This window comes from Arvicanthis niloticus, chromosome 3 (genome assembly GCF_011762505.2).
Source record: "Arvicanthis niloticus isolate mArvNil1 chromosome 3, mArvNil1.pat.X, whole genome shotgun sequence".
NCBI lineage: Eukaryota > Metazoa > Chordata > Mammalia > Rodentia > Muridae > Arvicanthis > Arvicanthis niloticus.
Window position 1 is genome coordinate 87,616,962 of NC_047660.1, and position 12,123 is coordinate 87,629,084.

Sequence of the window (12,123 nt, forward strand, 5' to 3'; positions counted from 1 at the left end):
CCTTACTACCTGAGACAGCTTATTTCTTCTTGCATTACTTGGAGAGGTAGAAAACTTTTCTTTCACTGTGTTGATCTTCTCTGATTACTAAAGCAATCCACTGTAAATCTGTGCTTAGATGCTGCAAAGAACAACTTAGACTCTTGCACAAGCCAGTTCTTTATTTGGTTAGATACCTACATTGTCCTGCTTAGTAAGAGTTCCTTGTTACTTTAAGTGGCTGTTGGCTTAAACTGTCTCCCTTCATGACTGGGATCTAGAGTATGGTTTGTTTTATCACTGGGGTGGTGGCCCCCTTGGATCAGCACCAAGAGTAGAACCAATGCTCCACCCCCACTCTGAGCTTTTTCATAAGTTTTTAGTCTTTAATATACTACATTCAAATTTCTTCTCTCCATTTGCTATTCTTTTTTTTTTTTTTTTTTTTTTTTTTTTTTTGAGTTCAGCCTCATTGACCTTCCTCTGTTCAGATTCGGTTTAGCATTCCAGCCTTTGGGAACTTAGGAAAACCTCCAAGATCTGTGTTATATCCTAATGAGCATGATGTAACCAAGGAGCATTACAGAAATGGTTAAAGGTTAGGGATTGAGTCCAGCAAGGGTCCAGTGATGTGTTCACATTATTTAGATCACTTTCCTGTATTTTTTCCGTATCTCCATTGTCTTAGATATCTAAAGGCATCTGTGGCAGAGAAGAGAGGGGTTCTAGGCTGGGTAGCCAAGACCCTACCCTGAGTTTATATTCATCCAACACTAGTAGTTCAAGGTCCTCAAAAGACACTGGATCTTGGGTCCTATAAGCTTCTCTGGAGACAGCCTGGCTTTTCAGGCTTGTAGAAAGGGATGGGAACTGTCTCAAGATACAGCATCATGGTACATAGATGCCTTTGGTCTCTTTGAAATTCACTTTCTTATAAGGGCATAAACCAATCCCCAGAGCCTCCTTCCTTGGGTGGACAGGGGTCTGTTTATCGCAGGGGATATAATGTTCATGGAATTAGGTTTATATAACCAAAGGATGTAGAATAGATGTGAGTGAAAGGAGGAGTGAGGGTGGACCTTTAGAGGACTAAAATGTCCATCTTTCTATCTCTGCTTCCTGTGAAGTTCTTGGGACATTTATGGACCCCATTTTCTGAATTTTCCTCTTCTGGCCTCGTGGGTCATATAGTTTTGGACATAGGAGAGGGACAGCTGTTATATATATGTTATACATAACTTCACTAGACAAACGATAGTGGGTAGATTATTTCCTTCTCTTTCAGACTCTTGCAGAAGTTCATTTTTTCATGGCATGATGGTCTCTCATTCATAGGCTATAGAGGTCAGTCTATGTTCTTCATCCCCAAGTGGTTTAGGAAAGGCTCTGCATTGTGCTTGGTGTCCTGCAATGTTGTCTGGTAAGGACAGATGGGCTAGGGTTCTCCTGGGCACTTTATGATCTCTATTCTCATGATCTACTGTGTTCCCCAATCAAATTTGTTGTTCCCATGGATCATGGCGCTGACAGAGCTATGTGCTCTGATAGTGTGGATACCTCATTACCACAAAGGCCTGATGCTCTGATACCAACCATTACACCACCTTTGTTAAGAACAATTGCTTCTGTACTTACTGATAAAAAATGTAAATTTGATATATCAATAAGTTATCAATGAGAATTTTTATCTGATATGCATTTCCCAATATGATTTTAATTAAAAACATCTGTCTGATATGTATATGTAGATATGTATTTGCATGATATGATTGTAGAAACTTCTGAAAGGGGCCACTTCCGACAATCTCCAGTGGATGAATCTGGTTAAATAAATGGGGATTTTTTTTTAGTCCATGGGCACATTCTTTTAAAATGAGAAAGTATTATGGAGAGATTTTAATTAAGCATCTTAATTTGCCTATATTTTTAAAATCAAAAGAGTAATAAAAATTACATTACTAAAATGTGAAAAAAAATGTATAAAGGAAAGGAGTAAATCTGAAAGCTCTTTCGCACGTTCATAGATGGCTTGGCACAGTGCCTGGTGCTCAGCAAGCTTTTGGCACATGCTCCCGTGAGCATTCTTACAGGACATGCTTGCAAACCATCAATTCCTTCCAATTCTCTCAGCCTGTTGGCTTTCCAATTCAAGAAGAGAGGAAGCACCCATAAATACATACAAAAGAGCCAGGCATTGTGGTGCATGTGTATAATCCCAGCTCTTGGGAGTTGGAAGCAGGAGGATCAGGAGTTCGGGGCTTGGGTACACAGTGGTTTTAAGACTAGCCTTTGCTCTATTTATGACATGTTCTTATATAAAAGGCAAAATCCACAAAACCACACAAGCAAACAAGTTCAAAGTATGCAAACAAAACAAGGATTTTCTCTGCCACTGCCTACCACTTATTCACATATAAGCTATGTTATTGAACGCCTATTTTATGTTGCTGCAGCACAAAGTTCTGGGACACAGCTCTCGCCTGAGAGATGTAGACCTTTATCTTGTAAGGTCCCCACATAACCTGGCAGAGAAAATAGACAATAAGAAGGAGTAAACTTGTAGCCACTTACACACAAAAATGGTATGCACTGTAACAAAGCTGTTGAGAGAATTGTGGAGATGGGCTCCTCCTCAATAGCTGGAAAGAATCCGGCTCCATAGATCCTAAAATACGAATGAAAAGCAGCACCATAGTTCAGCCAGTGTCTTCTATTTTCCTGGTGTTGCTCAGCACAGCTGGGTGAACTGCCATAAATTCAACGTTAGTTTCCTCACTCTGTAGTTTCGTGTAATGATGAATGCCATCCTTAAGTACTCTTTTGGAAAAGAATTTAATGCTTTCTCAGGGAAGGAAGGCTATGCCTATGGTACCTGTGACCTGTGGCAACCTGCAGGACTAGTGCCTCTAATCTCACTCTGGGCCAGTGCAGAAGAACATGGAGAACAGATGGTGTCTCTAGTGATCAAGGCATCCGGAGTGGGCTCCAGGGATTGGCATGTTTTGTAAGGAATAGTTTCTGAAAAACAAATGGTATTTATAAAAACTTACCTTAGCAATGATCCTGTGTGTCTGCTAGCTCCTGCCTTGCTTTTCTGTTCATGTATATTCTTTTTCTCTTTGCAGGCTGTGGAGACCAACTTGGCTTCCAAGGACAGTCACTGGGTCTTTGTGAATGAGGTAAGAGCCCCAGAATGGTGATGGGTGTGGCCTTCCCTGACCCCTGTCCCACAGGAAACTCAGAACAGTGCTTTAAAGTCCAAACCTGACTTTGGGAGCTGAAATGGATCCTGGAGTTCCATTTTGCCAAGGCAAGCGGTCAGAGAACTGGACTTGACCTGCTAAGATGCTCACCTGGAGCACGTGGGATCTAGCAGAGGAGTCCAGACCTGAGTCCATGAGACTGTCAAAAGTCAGACAACTGGATTCAGACTTTTATGTAAAGGGGATAAGGTGAGGCAGACAGTCATTTGGGAGCCAGGGCCTGGGAGCACAGATCAGGCTATAAAATAAATACAGATGGCAGGACAAAGGAATTAGGAGAGAATAGAGTCCCTTTCTCATACAGAATATTACAAGTGTGTAAGGGTATTATGTGAGTGTGTCTGAGTGTGAGCAGGAGTGTATATGTTTTTAAGAGTGTACATACATGAAAATGTGATGGTTTAAATGTATGCATATACATATGTGAGGAGCTTTATGCATGGAAGTATGTAGTATAGGAATAACAGTATGTGTATGAATTGTGTGGATTGAATTGAGTGTTAATGTATGTCTATATTCATGAGAACATGTACAAATAACTATATGTACAGGTGTGTATTATGAGAGTATATGTAGGTTTATGAGTGTGGATATGTGAATGTACTTTTGCAAATGTTTGTGTGAGTATGTATGTGTGAGTTGTTTGTACATGTGATTTAGTATGGATGTGTGTGAACTGCATTCTATGTGTGCATATGTGAGTTGTATATGTATGTGAATATATGTGTTGAGTGTATTGGTATTTAAAATACACATTAGTATAGTTGGGAGGGTGTATGTGTAGGAATAATAACATGTGCATATACATATGCACATGAGTGTACAAGTGCATGTATGTATAAGTATGTGAGAATATATATAGTTATGACATTTGTGCATCCATATAAGTGTATAAGTATATTCGTGTGTGTGTGTGTGTGTGTATTTGTGTGTGGTCTGTGCGTATATTCATAATGCACTCATCCAAAAAAAAATTAGTAGGAAGTGCCTTTAGGTCTGGCCGCCCCACTGGTTTGGCCTCAGGGGTAAATGGGACCATGAGATGTCACTCTTCAGAAATACCACCCTGCTAGCCTATGTTGAAGCTATGGCACAGGGTGACCTTTTGTCACATGGTCCCAGCTTTTCTGAAGAGCCCTCTGCCCACATGCTCTTTCAGGAAGCAGAGCCCAGGCAGCCTGTGTGACCTCCACATGCTGTTCAATGAAAGCAGCATGTAAGTGTTTCTCAGTTTTGCCTTCAGTGGGGGATGCAGCCTTTAGCTCCTACTAAATTAGCTGATCAATTTCTAATGGCTTCATTCTGGAGGATTCAGGGTTTATTATGTGGGTAATTTCTTCTTTTATGATGTGTATTTCTTCATTAGCGCAGTGCTAATATGGCTGAAATCCATTTTGGGTGGCTGATGTTAATAATGGCACAGGTAGTATCACACACTAGCTGCTTGCTTGCTAGGCCCACTGCTGATGGTTTTCCTCTATGAATTCTTATCTTTTGAGTTCTGCATCTACATGGGCCAGCCAGAGACACGTGGTTGCTGCACATTTCCCTTGGGGTGGCTCCATGACTGTCCTGGTAATTAGAAGGGGGATGTGGCCACCCCACCCTGCTCTTCAGAACCTGCTTGAGGCTTCATTGATCCTCAGCAAGTTTTGATTCTCGGAGCTTTGCTGCCTCTCTGCAGGCTCTTCAAAGCCCCATGTTCTTTGTTCCAGTGAAAGGAAACGTTCCATGTGTCCCTGAAGTCAAATGTCTGGTGCTGGTTTTACGTTTTTGATGACTCCGACACAGTGAATAGCCAGTCTTTCTCTGTAGCCAGGCTTCAGAAACCTGCCTGTTTTACATTTTAAAGACTTCTACTTCCCTCTTCTGTAACCCCACCTATCCCTAGGACACCCTTTCTTTCAAGCCTGACTCCCTCTCCAGAGCCAATCTTAACTTCAGACACCATAGTAGGTGGTGCTTTTGGGTACTTCTTGCTCTTAAGCACCCAGGTATTTTGAAGGAAGCTTGAATCCAAAGCTTAGAGTGAGCAGGAGACAGGTATGGGGCACTGTAGCGCCAACATAGATCAGCCACAGGAGCAGGTCTCTGCTGTACCACAGAGAACATGCACTCACCCTGGCTGGCCAGAAAAAACAAATTGATCTAAGAGTCCTAATGTAGACATGTCTTTCTTCAGAAGTGAGGGGATTTGGGGAGACTCTGCTCCTTTCTGTTTTGTTTCTTTTTCCAGGAAGGCTCTGTTTCTTGAAAGGCACAGGGCAGCAGCCCCCATTCCTGTCACTTGGACATGACCGGTGCTTGTCAGTCACTTCACCCTTGCTGACCCCGTTACTGTTCACCAGTAGCCCTGCTGACAGTTCCCATCATCTCTCTTTGACAGACAGGGAGATGGAAGTCGCAGGAGTTGAATCAGTTTCTTACAGTCAGACAGACTTTATGTGTTGTTGGTGGGATTCTTTTATCCCCATTTTTTTGGTGCATATACACATTTTTGCCAGTGTGGGTATGGACATGTGTATGTGTGTGTATGTAAGCGTGAAGTTGATGTTGGGCATAAACCACAATTGATCTTCCACCTTATTCACTGAGCAAGGATCACTCAGTCGATCCCAGAACACTCTGATCTGGCCCGTCTCTGATGTGGCTTGCTCTAGGGATCCTCTTTCTGTCTTCAGAGGCAGGAATTACAAAGTGGGCTTCCATGACCACCCAGAATTTATGTGTTTTTTGGAGGGAGTCTAAACTCATGCTTGCATGGCAGGTGCTTTAATCACTGGGCCAGTTCCACACTCCTGCTGGAGAATTCTTTATGAAGATCAGCTAGCTCTAAAGCTCAGTCTGTCAGTGACATCATGAGGCTAATAGCTTTGGCAAAGATCCAGCACTTGTAGTCAGAATCTTTCGAAAAGCCAATCGGCAGGGCTCATGTATACATGACAGTGGGGACACTCTTTGGCTGGCCTTTAGCCCCAGCATATGGGCATTTTTGAAGACTTCACTCCAAAGGTAGAGACTGATAAAGTCTTGACCCCAAATCTCGATGTAGCATATGGTTAATGACAGCGATGCTCTCTAAATGACATGTCAGTTTAGCTATAGGGCCAGCCACATTGAGAGTGTTATTTCCTGTTTAAGTGTGGTCCCCAAATGGGGCAAAAGCTCTGTTCTTCTTGTAGTTTTGTAGCATTTTAAACATTACAGAATTTAATCTAACCAAACACAGAACTATAAATAGTTGCCGTTCTTTGTATAGTTATATAGTGACTAGTAATAAAATAAAGGAAAAAAATTAAAGAATCAAAGAGTCAAGCATTTGATAAAGACTTACTTTCCAACCTCAACTTGGTGTGTGTGTGTGTGTGTGTGTGTGTGTGTACAGGTCTATGTGTGTGCAAGTAAATGTGCACATTTGTGAATGCATATGTGAAGGCCAGAGGCTAATATAAGGGATTGATTCTCAAATGCCATCCACTTTGATTTTTTTTTTTTTTTTTTTGAGGCAGGGTTTTGCATTAGCTTGGAGCTCACCATACATGCAAGGCTGCCTGGGCAGTAAGCCCTACAAATCCATCTGTCTCTATGTCCTCCAGAGCTGAGATTACAAGTGTGCCACCATCTTTCTATATTTGATTGCTTTATGTATTTTTCTTCATTCAGGATAGTCAAGGACACATGTTTTTGTTTGTGTTCTTTGTGTGGTGGTTTTCTTAATTACATCTACTTGTTCACTAGTGAGTTCTGTTGCACATTACAAACCTTTGTTGTTGTTGTTATTTGGTTTTGCTTTTGAGAAGAGACAATTGGCTTCTGAATTTGTCTACCTCTATGGGAGACTCAGCGACTCTCTGGCTTCTACTGTGAGATGCTGGCAAACAGATTCAGTTTTGTTATAAAGTACATTTTAGTTGATTGATTAAGTCATAAGGACACATGAAAAGAAATGAACCATTAGATGAGCAAACTGTGAGTTCCTTGAGGACATGGCCAGACCTAGCTCATCAATGAGTCTTCAATGCCCTGTGTAGAAAATAGATTGGTGAAAGGTTGGATTGAAGGTAGATCAATCTAGACAGTGATGAACAAACTGCATTGATGGGCACTTCACAGTCTGTATCAGAGAAAGAAAGCAATAATTAAAGAGCTGACATCTCAGCGATGGAGATGTTAGTTCATGCACTTGAGCCTGGATGTGTTGGATAGCCTCTGAAACCTCTGTTAGCTGGAGGGAAAGCCTTCTCTCTATCACTCCATCACATTCTAAGTGAGAGGTCTTTATGACTTGTCCACTGCCATCTGGTGTGTCCTTAATGCTGGCTAGACTCTGTACAAAGAAGATGATGCCTTCCCATGAAGCTGCACCCAGGCAGGAAACATGTACTTTTGGTGGTCTGTCCCACAGAAACTCCAGTTCATATACTGAGAAGCTTTGTGGGAATGGATTCTGTGATCAAAGGCTGAATAACTTGAGAGTTAAATAGTATGGTTGGGCACTTGGGAGGTAGAGGCAGAAGCAGGGGGATCCTTTTTTGAGGACCAGTCTGGTCTAGGTAGTACATTCCAGATTAGCTAAGGTTTCATATTGAGACCCTTTTCAAAACAAGCAAGCAAGCAAACAAACAAACAAACAAAGTAAAATAATTAGAAATATCTGTATCCTTCAGGTTTACTGAAGCCAGTGCATATCATATCTTTCCATGTACAATATCATGAACACTGTCTGCTCCATGTACTTGATCTCACCAAACATCATATGATCCCCACATACTCACCTTTACTGAAGGAGGTTATATACCACTGGAGTTGGTACAGCAACAGTATTGAAAGGAAGTCCTATTTATGGGGCTGCTTCAACTAGCCCTTAAGAAGATTCTACTCTCAGATAGATGTCACACCAGCTTGTGGATCTCTTCAGTGCTCTCTCCCTGGAATATTGTCTACATTTTTTCCTTGGGCCCCACCCCATTTAATTACTGTCACTGGTTGCTGACCAACATAAGGAAAACTCTGACAACAGTCCAGGAGGCATCATTAGACTTTCATGACTTCCCTACCTAGAACCTTTACAGAGGTAAAGGCATTAATATGAAATTAGGTTACTATGGGAAAAGATGTCAAAACCAAGTGAAAACAAAAACAAAAGCACACAGGAAAGCATAACACAGAAAGGTATAACACACAAAAGCAGACTCCCACATTTAAGAAATCTCTGTTTAGGATGCGCAGAGAAGGAGGGTTATGATTTTTTTCCTTTCATTTGGAAGATTTTAATTCTGTTTGAATATTAAGTTTCTGTACTATTTGTCATCTTTAATTTTAATTCTATGTTTTTCAAAAGCAGACTATTTGTTGTAATCTATTTACTTGTTTCACTCTGTAGCTGCACTGAAAGGTCACTGAGATCACACAGCACATTGTACCCATCTCTGTGGTTCTGGCTCAGAATCCCAGAATGAAGAATAGGTATCACCATCTATCAGATGTTAGGTGGAACCAAGAACTAATTTATTACATTTGTTAATTTTTTATTTGACGTGTGTTTGTCTCACAGTGTGCATGTAGAGGTCAGACAACAATTTGTAGGACTCTGTTCTTCCTCTGTAGGTACAGAGGATCTAACTTATGTCATCAGGGTTGATGGTAAGTGCCTTTACCCACTAAGTCATATCACTGGCCCAACAATGCTTTTGACTATTACTTCTATTCTTTATTAAAAATTAACAGTGTTAGTGAGCTTTGACATTCAACAAATGGACATATTTAAGTGTACCACATTGAGTTTGACATATGTATACATTCATGAGTCAAAATGTCAATGAGGATGGTAAACATGCCCATCACACACAGTATCCTATACCTCTTCATATTCCACCTACTTCTATCTGACCTTTATAAGTTCTTAGGCAACTGCTGATCTGTTCTTGGCACTCTCCTAGTTAATTTTATTGTGGAGTGATACAATTTAAAGTTATGAGTAATGAGGGAACCTCAGTTGAACAGTTGCCTCTATCAGATTGGCTGATGGTCATGTGTGTGAGAGATTGTCTTGATAAGTATGGGAGAACTGAGCCCACACAGACAATGGCATTTCTCAGCAGGTTGGCCCTTGTTGTTTAAGAAAACTAGCTGAGCATGTGTCAGTGAGCAAGCCAGAAACTGAGTCACTAAGCAGCATTCCTTAGGTTCTGCCCCTTGATTTCCCATCTGATTGTCAGCGATGGATTGTGACCTGAAAGCATAAGATGAAACAAATCCTTTCCTCTCTAAGTCGCTTTGGTCATGGTGTTTATCACAATAATAGACAAGTAACAAGCTTAGTCCCTGTTGTTGATTTATATCTTCTGGTGAATTGTTTAAATTGAATACTTCAATATGTTTCTCTTTGTATAGCTTTATTCAAGTATAGGTATTTTAAAAATAGAAGTAATTTCTTTTCTGAGGAGGAATATTCAACAGTACAAGTAAATCACACTCATAGATGGACATTTTAAGTCTAGACTTTTGGCCAGTACAAATAGTGCTATTAGGAATTGACTTGGTTACTGTTCTGTTGCTGTAAAGAAACACAATGATTAAGGCAACATTGTAAAAGAAAGCATATAATTGGCAGATTTCTTACAGTTTCAGAGGTTTAGAATATTATTATCAAAACAGGAAGCATTGTGGCATCTAGGCAGACATGGGAGCAGTAACTGAGAACTATATCCTGATTTGTAAGCAGAGAGAGAGAGAGACAGAGAGAGAGAGAGAGACAGAGAGAGAGAGAGACAGAGAGAGAGAGACAGAGAGGAGAGGAGAGGAGAGGAGAGGAGAGGAGAGGAGAGGAGAGGAGAGGAGAGGAGAGGAGAGAGGAGAGAAGAGAGAAGAGAAAGGGAGAGAGGAACTTGTGTGTCTGGTCTTGGCATGGGCTTTTGAAACCTCAAAGCCAATCCCCAGTGACACATTTCTTCCAGAAGGTCAACCTTCTAATCCCTATAATCCTTTCAAATAGTGCTACTCCCTGGTGACTAAACATTCAAATATATGAACCTGCAGAGCTATCTATTCTCGTTCAATCACCACATTCCACTACCTGGCACCCATAGGCTTGTAGTCATATCATAGTGCAAAATGCGTTCAGTTCAACTTCAGAAGTCCCCATAGTCACTCACAGTCTCAACACTTTAATAAAAAGTTCAAGGTTCAAACTCTCTTCCGAGACTCATGTCATTCTCTTAACTGTAAGCCCCATAAAAATAAAAATGAGAAAAGCAGATCTATATTTAAAATACATAATGGCACAGAATACATATTACATTACCAGTTCTAAAGGGAAGAAAAGGAGCATAGTGAGGAACTACTGGAACAAACCACCACTCAATACCAGCAGAGCAACCTCCAACCTCAGCATTTCTGTGTCTGATGTCAGTGTGTTCTTATCTGTTCCAGCTTTGTTGACTAGGACACACTTCCTTCTCTTGGGCTAGTCATATATCTGTTAGTAGCTCTCCTTGGCAGGTGCCCCATGGCTTTTGGCATCTGCAACATCTTGAGGTCTGTAAAGATTCTAGGCTTAATCTTCACAGCTTCATGCAATAGACTCTCTGAGCCCCCAAGCAGGGACATTCCTGGCACATACCTGTCCTCAGTGTCCTTGCTTTCTTTGGCTGTGAGAGAGATTCTACAACTTCTTTTTGTATTCTTAATTCTCAATCCAGACCCATGTGGCTAAAGCTGCCAAGTTCTCTGTCTTGCAGAGGCTCCCTTTTTCAAATACATTTTTAGCACCTTTCTGTTTTTAATGTTTTTCTTAACTGCTTAATCTTTTCTTTAATTCATTTTTACAAATTGGAAGCTTAGCTGCATGGGGTCCTGCCCTGAGTTACCACTCCCTTTATTACACTTAGCATAGTCTTTCCTTTAAATTTCTTGCTTCCTTGAGCATGGGCTTTAGCTTCATTACATTTCCTGGTTCTCCTGGCTTTTTTTTTTTTTTTTTTTTTCTCCTCAAACTATACATTTTGCATTTTTCCTTGATCAGCTAGCTCATTTTCCTTATAGATCTGCAAAAGAGTAACCACTAATAACCACATGACATACTCAATATTAGGCTGTCTTGAAATCTCCTCTGCCAATCCCATTAATCTAAAAGTCTTCACTTTATTTTCAAGTAGATTTTTAGGACAAGGATAAAAGTAGACACATTTTTTTTTCCCCAAATAACATAAAAATGGTCTTTAGGTCATTCCCCTCTGAAACTTCTTGAGATGAGCTCTCATAGTCCACATTGCCCTTAGCACCACCATTGTCTTCCATGTTCCTACTAGGATGGGCCCTTAATCCTCACTTAAAGATTCTAGCCACTTTTCTAATTCAAAGTTCTAAAGTCTTCCATGTTCCTTTAATAGCATGGATAGGTATTACCCTAGTCCCTGGTACCAACTTCTGTCTTAGTCACTGTTCTACTGCTGTGAAAAAACACAAAGATCAGGGCAACTGTTACAAGAGAAATCATTTAATTAGAACTTTCCTTACAGTTTCAGAGGTTTAGTCCATCATCATCATGGCAGGAAGCGTGGCAGTATACAGGCAGATGCTGGAGCAGTATCTGAGAGTTATATCTTCATCAGTGAGTCTGGTTCTGATGTGAGTGTTTGAAATCTCAAAGTCCACACCCAGTGACACACTCCCTCCAACAAGGCCACACTTTCTAATCTTTAATTGTGCCACCCCCTGATGATGAAATATTCAAATATATGAACCTATGGGCCATCATTATTCAAACTACCACAGAGATATACATAATAGGTCTTTGCATGAATGTATACTTTTATTTTATAGGGAGGTATATACTTAAATTTTAGTTATTATAGGTGGTGTCTGATGGTTCTTTTTGTAG

At 40.7% G+C, this 12,123-nt stretch overlaps 1 protein-coding gene across 2 annotated transcripts in view; it reads left to right on the plus strand.

The window, feature by feature from the left end:
* The window catches only part of Grid1 (glutamate ionotropic receptor delta type subunit 1), a 714,697-nt gene that overhangs the window by 407,717 nt on the left and 294,857 nt on the right, over positions 1–12,123 (plus strand). For both annotated transcript variants that reach the window (XM_034499262.2, XM_076931489.1), the window contains exon 5: positions 3,105–3,158. In XM_034499262.2, the coding sequence (XP_034355153.1) occupies positions 3,105–3,158 (54 nt within the window). The remainder of the gene's footprint in view (positions 1–3,104; positions 3,159–12,123) is intronic.